This window comes from Carassius gibelio, chromosome B9 (assembly GCF_023724105.1).
Source record: "Carassius gibelio isolate Cgi1373 ecotype wild population from Czech Republic chromosome B9, carGib1.2-hapl.c, whole genome shotgun sequence".
Classification (NCBI taxonomy): Eukaryota; Metazoa; Chordata; class Actinopteri; order Cypriniformes; family Cyprinidae; genus Carassius; species Carassius gibelio.
The window spans coordinates 30,906,209-30,925,081 of NC_068404.1; the positions used below are offsets into that span (position 1 = coordinate 30,906,209).

Genomic DNA, 18,873 nt, shown 5'->3' on the forward strand with positions numbered 1-18,873 from the left:
GTGAAGATAGCAGAAGACTGTACATTCACGAGATGGATGTGTGTGCATCTTTCATTTTACAATTGTATATAGCATTAGAGTTTACATATAGTCCTGTTGTGTCTAATATGAATAGACCCAAGCATTTCACAGATATTGGCAGATAATGATCCTTCACTTTGTCGATTATAAGCTCTATTGTTAGTAGTCTGGATCGCCCACAGTCATTATGCTACTCCTCTACTGGAGGTAAAATACTCTGCAGCACATTTTGACATTTCAGAACGTTAACTTCTATTTCTGTAGTTATTTTGGTGAAAGTAACTCAAAAGTAATACTGGAGTAATGTAACGCATTACAATTCTGAGACAGTAATATTGTAATGGAAGGAATTACTTTTAAATGACAGTAACAAGTCATCTATAATGTTTTACAGTTTGGAAGTAATTTGCACAACACTGCTTGTAACGCTCGGCATAAAATCAGCTGACTACACAAATAAACTTTTCTGTTACCTCTTAATAGTGGGGTTTGAAGGAATGCAGGAACTATATGAGGGTGAGTGAGTAATGTCCTTGGAAGTAAAAGCAGATCATCAGTCATCAGCGCTGACAAGCAATGAACGATTCGTCTCCATGGGAACCATAAAGCGATACTACGATCAATAACGGTCGCCTTGAAAAACTTTAAAAAAATATATATATATATATATACATACATACATATATATATATATATATATATATATATATATATATTTTTTTTTTAGCACAACTAAGGTTAACATCAACCCACACTTGGATTTTCTCAGTTTCTGAATTTGATGTTATCATAGGCTAAATGCAAACACAATTATTATTATTTTTTTAATCTACTTTTGAGTCGTATTTCATGCAAAGTGATAATATAATTGCACTTTCATTTTCTCTATTTGAAAGTTTTTAATGCTGTTATTTTTGTTTTTGTTATTATGCTGTTTTGTTGACTGGAGTGGGCTGGCTAGATGTTGGTTTGCCAGTGTCCTGTGAGGTAAAGCCAGAGGGTGCCAGGGACTGTGTAGAACCAAGGGGCAAGGAACTCGACCGGAAGTTGAAGTCGGGTGGGGGCTGCCATCTTTTAGCAGAACTTCACTTGCGTTAGCATTCCCATTGACTCCCATTCATTTTGGCGTCACTTTGACAGCGAATAACTTGACATCTGAGGCGTTTAAAGACTCTGTTTGTCCATTATTTATTTCTAAAGATACACGACAATGTATAAAGGGCTCCATTACCTTCTATGTTACATTATGGCCCCGTATAAACAGTTTTTGTAAAAAATAGGCTAACGATTGCGTCATAACCACTCGGCTCTCTGTCGCATTACCGTACAGACAAGTGGAGAAGCTCGCAGGCAATTAACTTAATATGGCGTACTGGCGTTACATTTTAAAATACTATACAAAATAATTAATCAGAATACTTACTCCTGCTCACTCACGACAAAGAACTCCCCGCTCAAGCTCGCAGTCTCTGCAACATTAACGATGGCAGTTTGCACGCACAACCACTTAGAAGATTTACATCTGTCAGACATGTTGCTGACGTCGTCAAGCTTCATTTGAGTCTGCGCGTCAGAAACGGAAGTGTTAAAAAACGCTAAAAATGGGCTTCACTTGTCTCAATTGAGTTCCAATGGGGTCGCTGTGTCCATTTCTTTTACTGTCTATGTGTAGAACCAATGTCACTGTATTGTAACTTAGGTTGATGTTTGCTCCAATAGAGTCACCCGTTTTATTTTTATTTATTTGGGGGGGGGGGGGGTTGCATAATTAAATTATGCAAATTAGCATGTTACATTTACACAATAAAATTATTCAATAAATTAATTAATTAATAAATATGCCGCAAGTTTAACCCCCCCAATGGTAGACCCAAAGTTACGCCCTTGCCCCTTTGACTATGTGACTGAGTGGCGCGCGATTCTTAAGAAACAGCGCTGGTCGCACGTGAGAGATTAATGAGGTCACGTTTGTGGAAAACTACCGTGCATCGTTTCTCTTACCATATCCATAGAAGACATCCCAGATAGCGCCCTGAGACACCAGGGATTCTCAGTGGTTCCTCTGGCAACGTGGGACGAGTTGATTGATCTGCCGTCAGTTCTTTGGACTGTGAACTCCCTTGCTGAATGTCCGTCCTGAAAGCCGGCTCGAACTAACAATTTTTTTGCTCATTGAGCGAAGTGGCAATCCATTTTGTGCATCAACGATCCCCAGCACCGCATCAGGCCTGCAACAGGGTATTTATTTTATTTGGTTTGGCAAATTTGAGCATTGACACCCGGGTGTTTTTCATTACTTTTGTGGGATGTTTATATGAATAGTAACTGTTGTGTTGAGACAACAAAGATTTGGTGAATTTGAATAGTAATCAACACAATAATAATTTCCTTGGTGATATTTGGAATATTTTGTGTATTTTCTGTTCATTTTATCTGTTTTATAAATCACCAGAGTGATATATTCTTCTCCATTCTCCAGTTAATATTCATACATTGTTGTATTTGTGGATTTTTGAGTTTGTATGTGGAAAGAACCTTTTATTGTAAAACTTTGAAAGTTTGACTTTTATTTTATTTCCAATTGCTATTTGAATTTTATTTGAGTAAACTACTACTAAAGATACTATTTTACTTATAAGATTTTGTGGTTATTATAGTCTGTTAATAAGCACACCAATATTGACATAAGGGTTTATTGAAATAAAGTTAATAATATTCAGAGGCTACTTAGAGAGATCTAACAATAAACTAGCTCAGGGCCCCTCCCACTTAAATCGGGGGAGGAGGGCGCTACATTGAGAACAGCGCTGTCCTGTGACGAAGTCCTCAGTAAAATAATCCAATGGCGTCAGGTTATTTCCACGAGGAAGCAACTCAAAGTCACAGGTAAATACAGCAGGTAATAATGATCAGGCGATCGATCGCTAAATCCTAAAGTGAGCACATTGACGTCACAGGGATTCCCGCATCACGAGCGAACTCTCGCGAGAAGAAACAGAGTCCACAGTTCTCAAAGGGGCAATACAAACACAGAAACGTTAACCCTTAAGGCGCCAGGGTTTTTTGGAAAAAAATGTTGTATTTTGGCATCAAGATTTCAAAAGCTTGTGACTTGAGAGGGCTTAAAGATAGAGATCTACTGTCAATTAGAAAAATGTTTGGCATGATCGAAAGTTTACGTGGGGTGTAAATATACTAATCTAATTTACATATTATGACGTCACCATGGGCGGCTATCTCGAATTTCATAATATTCAGGAAATATTAGATATTGAATTGATGTTTGAACATATTTACATGTTTTTGTGTGTGTATATGTCTTTTTGATCCTCATTCCAAATGATCAGAACAGAGGAAGCCAACAATAAAACAGGAGAAAGTACTAAATTATTACTATATCACTACACTATATAGTAGTAAAACACATGTGAACAGTATCTTACTTTTTGATCAGTTCATCAGTAATATTCAGGAAATAATAGATATTGAATGGATGTTTGAACTTATTTGCAAGGTTTTTTTTTTTTTGTATTTGATTGTTGTTGTTGTTTTTTGTCTTTTTATTCTCATTCCAAATGATCAGGAGAAAAAAAACGAGAAAAGTAGTAGATTATTACTATATTACTGTGCCATAGTAAAATACATGAGCCTATTTTTTGATCAGTTGACCATCTATCTGCCCAATCAGGCATCTATGTGACACAGTTGGTAGTTGTTGAGAGCAGGGTTCCTCTCATTCATTGCATGACACAGCGCAGAGCGCACCTTCTCCACACTGACTGCACCTGTACTGTCTGCCGGCCGCGGATTAGGGCCGATTCACAAGCAACGTGCTCCCTTTCATAGTCTAAACAGAGAACGCAAGCGTCATGGGTGATGCGTGTATGCAATACACCGCTCACGCAACAGGGGGTAGTAGAGTCGGGTGATATTAGTAGAGTCGGGTCGCGTGATATTCAGATCACAATGGCAACTGAAGAAGAGTGTATTCTGTTGCTGATGAACTATCGTATAAATGTGGATGAATACGTATAAGGTCGCATATTTTTTCCTCTTCGCCCGCCATTGTATCAGAATCAGAATCAGAATCAGAATGAGCTTTATTGCCAGGTATGTTTACACATACGAGGAATTTGTTTTCGTGACAGAAGCTCCGCAGTACAACAGAATGACAGCGACAGAACATAAAACACATAATAAAAGAATAAAATACAAATATGTAGACAGTAAATGACAATATACAAATGACAATTGTAGGCAGGTATATTACCTGCCTATTATTCAAACCTTCTTCTTCTGTAAACACAATATACTTGAATTAATGTACAATACTTGCAATGTCTCCCCCACCGACAACGCATAGTATTGCGTGAATCGGCGCGTTGCGTATCAAAAACTAGGACGACACATTTGGCTACGCACCGACGCATAATGGCGGCCGAAGCGTAGTCTCGGGGACGCGTATGCGTACAGATGCGTTGACTATGAAACGGCCCTTAGAGCGTGCGCGATCAGCAACAGCTCTCCTATGGACACTATGACCACGTTCACCTCTGTTACCCGCTTCCCCGTTGAGCAAAGGCTCGAAACGATCGCTTGTTTGTGCTTCGTGAACACTCTCGCTTTGCACGGTGGAACCATTGCGCTGCAAAGATGTACCGCGAGACGCGCGATCATTAGACGGCTGATCGTCATTTCCAAAAGGCAAATATTCCCCTTCAGAGTCAGAGTCGGTGAACAACATTTGCAACACATCCTCTTTGTATTAGCCATCTGGCGATTTTCTCTCATAAATCTCACGATTTACACTCACGCTATGAAATGAATTGCTCCCGCATCAGTAACATGAGAGCTCGATACTTTGAACATAAACAATGCATAATGTTGGTCTAGAATCAAAGTACTACGTGTCTGCCATCTAGTGGAAGGGAATACAAATGAGATATTACACCAAATAAGGAACTACAGTCTATTTTATTAAGGGTGACGTCTTGTCGCAATTTTGCGACTTTGGCGCTTAGAGGGTTAATAACAGCTGTGCCACATCAACAATCACATTAACATTTAATCAACAGCTTTATAAACGTATACCTCTTATGTGGCCGAGCTACAAACTATCTTCTGCTCATCAAGGCTGAATTTATTTGATCAAAATAAAGTAAAATAAACATTGTGAAATATTATTACAAATACAAAAAAAGTTTAAAATTTTAATATAAAATGTAATGTTATTCCTGTGATGCAAATCAGAATATTCTTCATCATTATTCCAGTTTTCAGTGTCACATGATCTTTTAGAAGTCATTACAATTTATTTTAATCTCAAGAAACATTTCTGATTATTATCAATGTTGAACATTTTGCTACTTCATATTTTGTGTTGAAATGATGCACTTTATTTTTTGATAAATATAAAGTTTAATGAACAGCATTTATTTGCATTTATCAATATATTAATTAAATTGGTAAATGCATTTATTAAATAGAAATCATTTTAAATTCCTTCACACAGTTTTTGTAAACAACAACATATTTATAAATGTTTCTAATGACGAATGTTGTGTTCCCAAATACAAATTAAAGCGTCTCAAACCAAGCGCAGCACTAACAGTGAATCAGAACCAGAAACAGTACAGTAACAGCAGACATGGAGCGTCACACTACAGTCTTTATAAACTCATCCCTGCAAATAGTCTCTTATGTTAAATCACACTATTCATTACACAGCTGAGCTTTATATTGATCTGTATTAATATGTACAGAGTAGTGGTGTGTGTGTGTGTGTGTGTGTGTGTGTTTCTCCATCACTCAAGGATATCAGAACCTGAGATCTCCTACACTGTGAGATATTATTCATACTTGCAGATAGTACTTACACCTCAATGTACTGCAGTGCTTTACTAAACAGTAGGTAATAACATATTCTTTCTCTGATTATGTTGATTATAAACAGATGGTGTCTTCTAGTGTCCTTCCTTGTGTCTCTTCCTAAAGCCCCCTACACCTGCTCCTAATCACACTGAAGCTGCTGATCAGTAAAGCTGTTCTTGAAGCTGCAGGAAGAGACTCACGCTTCTGAGTTTGGGAACAATATGAGCTGCATGTGATTGATTCTCCAGAACATCTGATCAACACGAGGACAACACATATATATTTAATTATACACATGTTAGATGTTTTATTTCAGTGTTTTGAAAATCTTATGTTTTCTTTAATATAAACACCTCTCTGAGCTCATATACACTGGAGTAAATGAGAAGAAATGCAGATTTGTACTCGGGTCGGTCTCCTCAAAAGCCCACTGTTCTTACTCTCTCACTGATCTGACTGCTTTCTTTAGTAATTTTGTCTGCTAACAGTCAAGCTTTTGCTAACAAGACGAGCTATTAGCACTTAGTGTAACAGAATCCATTTAAAGGTGTTGCTAATGCAGAAACAGCTTTAACATGAACACAGTCCACACATGAACAAGAAACAAAGACACACAATGTTTTACTTTCTGTATCTCTGTCTCTTGATACAACTATTGTGTTTTCTGGGTGATTTGTTTTTCACTTCACAAATATTTTACAGTGTGTCATATATAATCTTACCACAGTTTCTCCAGTTTACAGCGAGGATCCTCCAGTCCAGCACAGAGACACTTCACTCCTGAATCTCTTATTTCATTCCCAGACAGATCCAGTTCTCTCAGGTGTGAGGGGTTTGATCTCAGAGCTGAAGTCAGAGCAGAACAACCTTCATCTGTGACACCACAATAACTCAACCTGTAGAGAACAATGACACACTCTTCACTCTCTCAGATCAGATCAGTTTAGCTGTGAATCCATTAGTAAAGAGAAAGAACAAATCAATGTGTGATGCATCACTGGACTGAGATTTAAAATGTCAAAAAAGAAATCAAAATGCTGATGCAAGCGTGACTAACATGCAGAAGAGTATTTGATGAATGATTTTTATTTCTAAATTTTTAATGTAAAAATCATACTAACAATATAAGTACACCTAAGGAAACATTAAAAAGCATTTAAAGAAAAGGAAATAATCCATGTCATGGGACCTTTAATGGTAACACTTTACAATAAATTTTCATTTGTTAACATTAATGCTTTAACGAACATGAATGAACAATGAACAATACATTTATTACACAATTTATTAATCTTTGTTAATGTTAATAAAAACTGTTATTCATTGTTCATGTTCACAGTGCATTAATGTTTACAAACACAACTTGTGATTTTAATAATGCATAAGTAAATGCTGAAATTAACATGAACTAAGATTAATAAATGCTGTGGAAATATTGTTCATTGTTCATCATTATTATTTATGTTATTTATATTTGTCAACTAACGTAATTAACAAATGTTAACTAATGAACCTTATTGAAGAATGAACGTAGATGAGGCATTAAGTGCATAGCACTGAGACCAACTTAACATTTTATAGAGTTTAATGAAGAAATGTTTAATGTATTTACATGTGCTGTTATAATAAAAGAACTGTTCATTTTAAATATTACGATATATCGTCACACACTACATTAACACGATATCGATAATTGTTGCTTTGAATATCACAGTTTTCATCAATACCGGTGTAACGATACAACCTTTTTAATCATCGGGAAGAAGGAGGCGGGAACCGGCGCACAATCAAAACATTTTAATAATTGAAAAATAAACACAAAACAGCACACCAGCCCCTCACGGACGACTGGTGCGCTCAAAATAAAAAGCAAACATAAAATAATGTCCCAGGCCTGGTCCTCTCTCGTCCTTCACGGTCGTCGCTCCAGTTTTATATCCTTCCATCTCCTCCGTGGGACTCGATACCGGCGGTGGGGCGCAGGTGCAGCTCATCTTCAATCACTACACCTGGCCTCACTCCTCGTTCCCACGCCTCTCGGCCCCGCCCCACTCATCACAACTGGTATATAACGACACCCCTAGTCTCATCCAATCAGTATTCACAAACAATACCTAATTTTGTTTCATTTTGTCTGACTTTCTGGGTGATTTGTTTTTCACTTCACAAATATTTTACAGTGTGTCATATATAATCTTACCACAGTTTCTCCAGTTTACAGCGAGGATCCTCCAGTCCAGCACAGAGACGCTTCACTCCTGAATCTCTTATTTTATTCAGAGTCAGAATCAGTTCTCTCAGGTGTGAGGGGTTTGATCTCAGAGCTGAAGTCAGAGCAGAACAACCTTCATATGTGACGCCACAATCACTCAACCTGTAGAGAACAATGACACACTCTTCACTCTCTCAGATCAGATCAGTTTAGCTGTGAATCCATTAGTAAAGAGAAAGAACAAATCAATGTGTGATGAATCACTGGACTGAGATTTAAAATGTCAAAGAACAAAAAACATGATCATAAATAATTTAAAACCTCATTCAAAAAGAAAAAACTCCTTTACACTCTCAGGATTTTTAAATTTCTTATGTAGAAGTTCATGCAAATCTATTTAATCACACTATTCATTACACAGCTGAGAATAAAAAGATATGTGAAAATTGTTTTTATTTTCAAATATCATTATATTTATTTGCCAATATTTTTATATATATTTTTATATATTTTTTGTTAATCTCTTAACATTCATTTGTGGATCATAATCTTTTAATTTGTAATTATGCAACAATTATATCTCCATGCACCTAGCCCTAATATCAGTTATTTAAATAATTAATATTCCCCCATCACTAATATTTATGTTTATATAATATCACTGTACTATAAACACAGTTTCATCTCTCAGAAGCTGCTTGTCACTGCAGAAGAGTATTTGATGAATCAAGCTGCTAAAGGAGTGTTTTCTGCTTCCTCCTGATCACTTCTGAAGCAGAACAGCAAGCGGAGAGCAATGAGGAGACGAGGAGAGAGATCACATGACATCAGCCAATCAAAACAGAGCGCATTTATCATAAACCCAGCATTTCTGACACTAATATTCATCTTTTCAACATCAGTCACTGTTTGAGAAAAAACACCTCGACATTCTGAAATCAAGATACATTTACTGCAGAAGAAAAATCACTTCAGATAGAAAGACCTGTTTTCTGAAGAAAGAAGTAAAGATTCTGCCAATGGCAAGAAAAATAATCGTTTTCCCTTTGAATTATTAATATTATTTTTCTTACCTCATTAGCAGCTTTTTTTATCTTACTTTGACCAAAACCGAAGTTTTTTCCGAAAACAAGATTTAAAATCTGAAATCATTTTGCTTCTCAAGTAAATTGATCTTGATTCAGGAATGTTTAGATATTTGTTCTAGAAATCAAGACAAAAATCCTAAGAAAATCATTGTTTGCAGTGAAGTAAACTGAGCACTTCTGAAGTTCTGTGTTTGTTATTCAGAACAAATTCAAGCAGCAGTAAATCTCAAGACTGTGTGCGTGTGCTTATGTTTTACTGTACGCTACACAGCACTGCATCAGATTTAGACCGTATTTCACTGTATTCTTGACATAAAATCAAGAAAAGCTGGTTTACTTCACATCGGAGCATTAAAAGTGTCATCTGTTCAGTTCATGGATTTATATGCTGAATGAATCAAGGTGAAACATCAATCAAGGTGTTTCAGAACTGCACAATTCACACAAATCTCTGCATTAATTCAAGAAATCAACAGATAAATGAGTAAATGAGAAGGAGCGGGTTTGTTGTGGATCTGAACCGTGTCTCTGACATTGTTGAGCAGCGCTCGAGCACTAAACTACTGATGAACTTTTCCTGAAACACACAGAAGAATCTTCTCCAGCAGCGTGTTCACGAGAGAGAAGCTCTTCATTCCTCTCCTTCACAATCATAAAGATCATCAGTGGTGTCCTGCACATCATTGTTTTGAGCTGACTGAGATCTGATGCTCTAGAGCTGGATTTGTGTTTATTATAGTCTTCAGATCCTGATCTGATATATAGACCGGGTTTTATTTCTGTGTTTGGACACTAATGTTGTGAATCAGAGCTTCTTCTGTAGTCCTTCACAGAAATGAGTCACATCTGAGTTTGTAAAAGTCATTTTCACAAAAGGCTGACATGTAAATGGATATTTAACACAGATCTCATTAAATGAGAAACTCTCAGCTTGTTTTGTGTGAATAATTCATGAACGTGTGTGAGCTGCTGAAATGTAAGTTTTAATCTTTTATTTGTGACATTAATGTGGTCACAATGCTGACAGAGTAAATATGTGTTAGAAAACTAGACTTATATCGGGGGCGTGGCTTGGCCGCAATGGAGTGAGGCTGTGTTTGACGCGAGCTCCCGTTGAACCTCTATTTTAACCAAAACGTAAGGTGTATTCCTTTTCGTAAAACAGTGAACTATTACTGAACTCCATCGGATAGTGGAACAAGTCCACGACGGGGCCCTGATGCACACGAGGCTGAAGAAATTTAAGTATACTGAAACCTCCAAAACAAGGCCCAATACCTCCTCGGACCAGAGTGCTGCCAAGAGCACAGGTAAAGCGACCCCGCCCTCACCTGCGCCGCGTGAGATGGACTTAGAAGTATTGAAATCAGAAATCCTTCTCTCTCTGAAAGCGGACATTTCAGCGGTAATAAAGTCAGAGCTGAAAAATGCTCTCGCTGACGACTTCGAAATGCTTAAGAATGAGCTGAAGGAGGTGAAAACGGAGATAATAAATAACAGCGCGGCGCTGAAGTCTGAGATCGACCAGGTAAAAGTTAGCATCAAGGAGGTAGAGGGGGGGCTATCAGCTTGGTCAGATGAAGTGGCTGCTTTACAAAATTCTGTGATTGAGATGAAGGCAGAAATGGCAGAACTGAAATCGAAGTGTGAGGATATGGAAGGGCGTATGAGGAGATGTAACATAAGAATCATTGGTGTACCCGAAACTCCTGACTCCAGCACTACAACCTCTGTATCAAAGTTGCTATCTGAAGTGCTACAGTTGGATAAAGAGCCATTAATCGACCGCTCGCACCAGAGCTTAGGGCCGAAGAAGCCGGGCGGAAAACCTCTCGCCATAGTTGTTAAGCTTCATTATAACCAAGATTGTGTCCAGATACTACGATGCGCTCGCACCCGGGGTCCGCTCCGTTTCAACGGGGAACCAATTACCATCTTCCCGGACTACACGGCAACTGTGGCTAAAGCTCGGGCTGCATTCACAGAGGTGAGGAAACAGCTTCGCGACCGACAGGGGGTACGGTACGGGATTTTGTTTCCAGCGCGTTTTCGGGTCACCTACAAAGGGGAGGACAGGGAGTTTACTGATCCGGACAAAGCTATGACTTATGTCAAGAATATTCTCCCTTCCACGGAGGCCGCAGAATGTTCATGAGACTGATATTTTCAACTGAGCATAATACCTCTGACGTTCTGCGGGTATGGTAAACGTGTATATTACGATGCCAGATGTCATGAGGTACAAGTTCACAACACAATGTTTACTTTTCTCTGTATACTGTCCCAATGTTGACCACCTTGAACAATGTGCCCGTAGACTGACAAACTATCTTTTTTGGTTCAGCTTGGTTTAGCCCAAGCTAAAATGAAAGGCATGTTGCCTCTGTTCCTGATCATTTTTTTTTTAGGTTAATTATGTCAGTCATAGATGGCTTTCTGTAGAGAGTCATTACACCTGATTTAATGTTATTTAAGGAAGCTAACGCAGTTTAGTCTTGATTCGCAGTGTGTTAAATATATTTTATATATAGGTTTACCGAACATATTACTGAATTGTTTTACTCTACACTTTACCATCTCTATTTTATTTTTGTTGGAGGCTCGACGGGAGCCCGAGCGCTTGGCTTTAGCGTTCCCAACCACAAGCACTTAATGTGTGGATTTTTTTCTGAGGGTTGTTGTGATCACCTTGTTCATTTGGGTGATGAGGAGGGGAGGGGGGAGGGTGGGACTACTGGACCGATCTACAAACTGTTGCTACTTTGCCAGACTTTTATTTTATTTTTGTGTACGTTTGTTTTTTATGTTCTTGTGTCTTTGGGTTTCATATATGGTGCTTACCTCTCTGTATACACGATATGGCCAATATAAATAATACAAGAGGTTATGATGGTTGCCCTGTTAACTTCATAAGCTGGAATGTCAAATCACTTAATCATCCAGTGAAATTGAAAAAAGTATTCTCGCACTTAAAACAGCTCAGTACAGATATTGCATTCTTACAAGAGACCCATATACGTGCTTGTGATAGTTCTCGCTTGGTTAGGGGATGGGCGGGCCAGGTGTATCAATCAAATTTTTGCTCAAAGGCTAGAGGTGTTGCTATTATGATAAGTAAAAAAGTACAGTTCACGGCATCTCATGTGCAATCTGACTCCGCAGGGCGATATGTCATTGTGGTAGGAAAATTATACTCGCTCCCAGTTATTTTAGCCTGTATATATGCCCCGAACTGGGATGACTCTACATTCTTCACAAATTTTTTTTCTCATTTACCAGACATATCATCACATCATCTTATCCTCGGTGGTGACATGAACTGTGTACTTTCTCCTCTTTTAGATAGGAGTATTTCTAAGAGGACATCCCTGACGAAGTCAGTGTTGTACTAGCTCTTCCTGAAGACCTATGGTGTAGCGGATGTGTGGCGGTTTCGCAACCCCACCTCTAGGGCGTACTCATACTTTTCCCCGGTGCATAAGACGTATTCACGTATTGATTACTTCTTCCTGGATAAAAGAATTCTGCATCTCACGAAAGAGTGTGATTACGGGGCTATGGTCATCTCGGATCATGGTCCCTTAATCATGAAAATGTACATTCCTGATACACAATCTACATATCGTGCATGGCGGTTTAATCCTCTGCTTCTGTCAGAAGATGAATTCACTAAATTCATATCATCTGAAATTAAAGTGTTTCTCGACATCAACCAAACCCCAGGGATGTCGTCATCTACTGTATGGGAGTCGCTAAAGGCATATTTAAGGGGTCAAATTATTTCGTACTGCGCAAATAAAAGAAGTGCCAACACTGAACGTATTAAAACATTATCAGATGAGATATTAGAGTTAGACAGGCTGCATGGTTATACCCCTTCAGCAGATGTAACTAAGAAACGCTTGTCATTACAGACTCCTGTCTACCAGACATGCTGAATACCTTATTTCCAAGTCAAGACATGGTCATTATGAACATGGGGAAAAGTCCGGCCGAGCACTTGCTCACCAGTTGCGCCAAAGAACTGCTAATCAAACAATTCCTGAAATTAATGATGAATGTGGTCTAAAATGCACTGATAATGAGAAGATAAATTCCTGTTTCAGAAAATTCTACCAATTATTATATACTTCAGATGGGCCCAACAATCCTGTTCTCCTAGAAGACTTTTTTAGATTCCTAAAGATGCCTTCTGTGAGTGTAGAATTCTCAGCTGAACTAGAAAGGGATCTCTCAGTTAAGGAGATAGTGTCAGCAATCGGTGCCTTGCAAAGTGGCAAATCTCCAGGGCCAGATGGCTTCTCAACCGAATTTTTCAAAAAGTTTTCTGAGGAGTTATCTCCTCTGTTATTGTTAGTATATCAAGAATCTTTAGCCAACAACTCTTTGCCCCCAACCACGCGTCAAGCAGTAATTTCTCTATTAAAGGCAGGGTAGGTAAGAAATTTATAAACAACTTTCTTCCAAATTTGTTTAAACTTTCTATTTATATCAATGCATAATTAAAATGTAAGTACTCTGATAAAAAGAGTATAAAAATCGAGTGACTCTAGACCGTTTAATCTGTATTAAACACAGCTCATTATTTCCTTTCGGCACGAAACATAGGATTGGCTTAGGCGACTGTCACTCTCTCGCAACCATGGCAACCACCCTTTTGCCACACATGACCTGCCCACTTGCGTACGCACGTTTGATTTGAGGAATTCAAGAGGCACGGATCCTAGGAATACCAAAACAATGGCAGAGAAACAGCAAGCAAAATTCACTGTACCGGCCTATGCAGTTAGTGAAGGCAAACCAGGCAAAAAAAGGAAGACAGTAACAGTACAAGAAAAGGCAATGAACAAAAAGTCTTTGGATAAACAAAGAAATAAAACGCGAGTTAATATCGGCGTGCCTTTCCAGCGATGGCTGGAACTGAGGGAACTCAAGTGCTCCTTGCCCTGCCCTGCACTTCGACCACCCCGTCCTCGGCATCTACTTCCTCGGACCCTAGTTGCACGGCCTCTTGCACGACCTCCTCTGCTTCGCCCTCGACCCCGGACCTGTCCTCGAGCTGACGATGCGGTACTTGTCTCTGGAGTGTAACGTTAGTCCTCATCAGAGTCAACAATGCTTTCATCATGGAAACTCTTACATGCAGAACAACGTATATGTTATGAATCTTACACGAAATTCATCTTCATCACAGTGTAAATGATGGTAATGGAAAAACGTGTATCATGCAACCTGTTTTTAGCTTTGCCTTATAGATAACTAGCTCGTTAGCGAATCAAAAAATATATATTTTAAACTTTACCAATATCAATATGCTAGCTTGATAGTGAGTACTAAAATACATCTTGTTTGTTTATCTTCATAATTATAAAGTTATTTTTATTACATGTGATTCTGACATGATTTCACTACATGCACTCTGCTCCTTCCTCTCCGCGCGTCTCAGGTAAATAATGCGTCTTCCAGCTCAGTGGTCGGAGTCGCGTGTTCATGTGTTTTGGGGGCGTGGCTTTAGAAGGCGCCCAGAAGGGAGGGGGTGGTGTGAATGGAAATAATGAGCTGTCTTTAAAACAGTCGTTAGAGGTCTACAGACACTCGATTTTTATACTTTCTTTTTCAGAGTACTTACATTTTAATTATGTATTGATATATAAATAAAGTTTAAACACATTTGGAAAAAAGTTTTTTATACATGTTTTACCTACCCTGCCTTTAATTAAAAAGGATAAAAATCCCCTCAATTGCGGTTCGTACCGCCCTATTTCATTGCTGAATACAGATGCAAAGATTCTGGCCAAGGTTTTGGCGCGTCGTCTTGAAAATATTATCCCCTCTATTATTTCGTCTGATCAGACAGGATTTATAAAAAATCGTTATTCATTTTTCAATATCAGGCGTCTATTTAATATCCTATATTGTCCCACTCCACATGATCCTGGCAATATTGAAGTGATGTTATCCCTCGACGCTGAAAAAGCGTTCGATAGGGTGGAGTGGGACTATCTTTTCAAGACTTTAGAAGCGTTTCATTTTGGCCCTAAATTCATCTTATGGATCAGACTCCTATACACGCTCCCAGTGGCTGCAATTCGCACCAATAATAACTTATCCACCTACTTTGAACTGAAGCGGGGCACAAGGCAGGGGTGTCCTCTTTCACCACTTTTGTTTGCCGTTGCACTTGAGCCACTAGCATTAGCCCTGAAGCAGTGCCCCACCATCAAGGGGATACACCGGGCGGGTTCAGAGCATAAAGTGTCACTTTATGCAGATGACATGTTATTATTCATATCGGATCCCCTCTCCAGTCTTCCTGAATTATCGAGTCTACTCACAAAGTTCGGAAAAATATCTGGCTATAAAGTCAACTTTCAGAAAAGTGAACTTATGCCTATTTCTTCTGTAGATAGATCATATCTTGGGTCAATCCCTTTTAAATTTAGTCCTAAAAAAATTAAATATTTAGGTATATGGGTCACACATAACCACAAGGATCTTTTTAACTCTAATTATCATCCCCTCTTAAGCAGCCTTAAACAAGACCTTGAGCGTTGGGACCCTCTGCCTCTTTCCTTAGGAGGGAGGATCAATACGATTAAGATGAATATTCTCCCTAAGTTTTTATATTTGTTTCAATGTCTTCCTCTCTATCTAACAAAATCTTTTTTTTCCAGTTTAAACAGTCAGATTACATCCTTTATATGGCATAAAAGGCAGCCCAGGATTAATAAAAATATATTACAGAGGCCCCGTGCAATGGGTGGTATGGCACTTCCAGATTGTATGTATTATCATTGGGCTGCTAATATAAGAGCACTGCTGTATTGGTTGAGAAATGATTTCATGGATGTCAATAGTACTGATTGGATGGCGCTAGAGAGGGCATCCATTGGATCTACCTCCCCAGCAGCTTTATTATGTTCCAAACTACCTTTAAAACAGCCTATCTCAGCCTTCACCAAGAATCCAGTGGTTATCCATTCAGTTAAAACATGGAATCAGTTTAGAAGGACCTTTAATCTCACTGATCTCTCACTTGAAGCACCATTGATAAAGAATCATATGTTTGTCCCATCAATGATGGATGAAGCTTTTAGTGTTTGGGCAGGAAATGGGATAGGTACATTATCTGACCTCTACATTAGGAATAGTTTTGCCAGCTTTATACAATTGCAACAGAAGTATGGTCTCCATAAATCGCATTTCTTCAGGTATCTGCAGCTTAGAGGTTTCGTGGCCTCTAACTCTGACTGTTTTCCTTTGAGGCCTTCTGAATCTCTGCTTGAAACAATTTTAAAATGTAAAGTTAACATAAAACAAGTAATAGGCAGAATTTATACATTGCTCAATACGTATAACTTGAATAGTCTCGATTGCCTTAGAATTAAATGGGAAACAGACCTAAATGAAACGATTTCAGAAGAAACCTGGCAAAAATTATACAGCGCATTTATTCTTCCTCTATATGCCTCAGACATGCTGTGGTTCAATTTAAAATAGTGCACCGTCTTCACTGGACCAAAGATAGATTGTCTAGAATTAACACGAGTATTGATCCTACGTGTGATCGGTGCAGACAGGCTCCTGCCACACTATTACACATGTTTTGGTTGTGCCCTAAGCTGCATAATTTTTGACAGTCAATCTTTGAGGCATTCTCTGAAATATGTGGAAGAACAATACAACCATCTCCTTTGATTTCATTGTTTGGTGTGGCTCCGGTAGATGCCACCTTTTCTGGGCGCCACCTAAATATGATGGCCTTCTGCTCTTTGTTGGCTAGGAGGCTTATTCTTTTCAAATGGAAAGATGCTTTCCCCCCAACATATGGCCAATGGATTAGGGAGGTTATGAGTTTTGTTCACTTAGAAATTAGATACACTGTAAGAGGGTCCACTAGAAAATTCTATACAATCTGGCAGCCTTTTTTCTCCTTTGTAGAAGGCACGGCAGCTATCAACATGTCTATGTAACCCAATTGTGTGTGCAATGCATATGTGTATGTATTTATTTTTTATTTTTTTATGGATGATGTCATTTTATTTTATTTACATATTTTAATTATATATGTATGAATCTGCAGACTCATATCTGAGTATGTCTGGTTACATGGTAATTTGTTGGGGTCCAGTACATGTGGGTGGCGGGCATTGGGGAGCTGTTTGGGTTGTTTGTATTTACAGGAACTAGACTTGACTATTTCATGTGAATATTGTTTATCTTTTGTTTGTCAATCTTTGAAAATAAAAGAGACCTTGATCAAAAAAACAAAACTAGACTTATATCACTCATAATATTACCATTTCTTTGGTTTGATTTATTTTATGTCATACTGCGTATCTCTTTAAATGTGTAATAATGTAAAATAGTGTCTAGTGTTGTCCAGTAAAGAGTAAGACACTTCAAGCACAAGTGAAATGTCTGAAGGTCAGCTTTACTGATCGATGTGTGGAGCGTCTCTTTGCTGCAGCTGCTGCTGATTTAATGAACCAGTTTCTCATGTGACGGGGTTGTTTTTACCCGCGCCGCTAACACACGCTTTACTCTAATATCTACTGGATTAAAAACACCTGTCCTGACTCCTTTAAGATTCTGTTATTCAGGAGAAAATCTCTCATTCAGGAACATTTATTGTAAAGGAGTCAGATTCATTATTAAATATGATAGTTTAGTTGATGATGAAACACTCACACAGCTTTTCTGCAGTTGATCGCAGCTGGTATCAGTCTTCTTCTCCCCTCAGCTGATGTCTTGTATTTCTTGGGGTTCAGTTCATCCAGAGGCTCCTCTGACATCTGAATCATGTAGGAGATTGTTGAGCAGTGAGCAGGAGAGAGTCTCTCTGAGTGTTTGTCTGATTTCACAAACTCCTGAATCTCTCTGAACAGAGTCTGATCTTTCACTTCCAGCAGACAGAGGAACAGATTGATCGACTGATCAGCTGAGAGACTATGACTACTCTTGATCATCTCTTTAATGTACTGTGTGGTTCTGCTGATGGTCTCTGAGCTGTTCTCTGTGTGTGTCAGTAGATCCTGTAAGAGTCTCTGATTGGACTCCAGTGAGACGCCCAGCAGGAACCGCAGGAAGAGATCCAGACGTCCATTCTTACTCTTGAGAGCTTTATCTACTGCTGATGTTAGTAGATCATACAGAGAGACTTTATCAGATCTGTTTAATCTGAATTCATGCAGTGTTTTCTTGTTCTCTGTTAAATAGCAGTAAAACAGATAGAAAGCAGCGAGAAACTCCTGAACGCTCAGATGAATGAAGCTGTAGACTTTCCTCTGATGAATCACAGATTCCTGCTTAAAGATCTCAGTGCAAATCCCAGAATACACTGAGGTGTCAGTGACGTCTATGCTGCTCTCAATCAGGTCCTCCTCATAGAACATCACATTGCCCTTCATCAGCTGTTTGAAAGCCACTTCAGCAAGTTTCACAATCACTTCTCTGTTGGACGGCAGGAGTTTCTCTGGATCGCTCTCTTCATACTTCTGCTTCCTCATGTTGATCTGAATCAGCAGGAAGTGGATGTACATTTCAGTCAGAGTTTGAGGGATTTCTGCACTCAGATCTTCTTCCAGGAGCTTCTGAAGCACAGTGGATGAGATCCAGCAGAAGACGGGGATGTGGCACATGATGTGGAGGCTTCTTGCTCTTCTGATGTGTGAGATGATT

General features: G+C 38.7%; 2 protein-coding genes across 2 annotated transcripts in view; both read right to left on the reverse strand.

The window, feature by feature from the left end:
• Positions 1-18,873, reverse strand: part of LOC127964884 (NACHT, LRR and PYD domains-containing protein 12-like) — a 1,383,583-nt gene that overhangs the window by 255,510 nt on the left and 1,109,200 nt on the right. Inside the window, exons 37-38 of the mRNA XM_052565314.1 lie at positions 8,093-8,266; positions 6,615-6,788 (exon numbers count right to left, since the gene is read on the reverse strand). Coding sequence (XP_052421274.1) covers positions 6,615-6,788; positions 8,093-8,266 — 348 coding nt within the window. The remainder of the gene's footprint in view (positions 1-6,614; positions 6,789-8,092; positions 8,267-18,873) is intronic.
• LOC127964936 (uncharacterized) overlaps positions 1-18,873 on the reverse strand; it is a 48,229-nt gene that overhangs the window by 8,803 nt on the left and 20,553 nt on the right. The gene's annotated exons all lie outside the window — the stretch shown is intronic.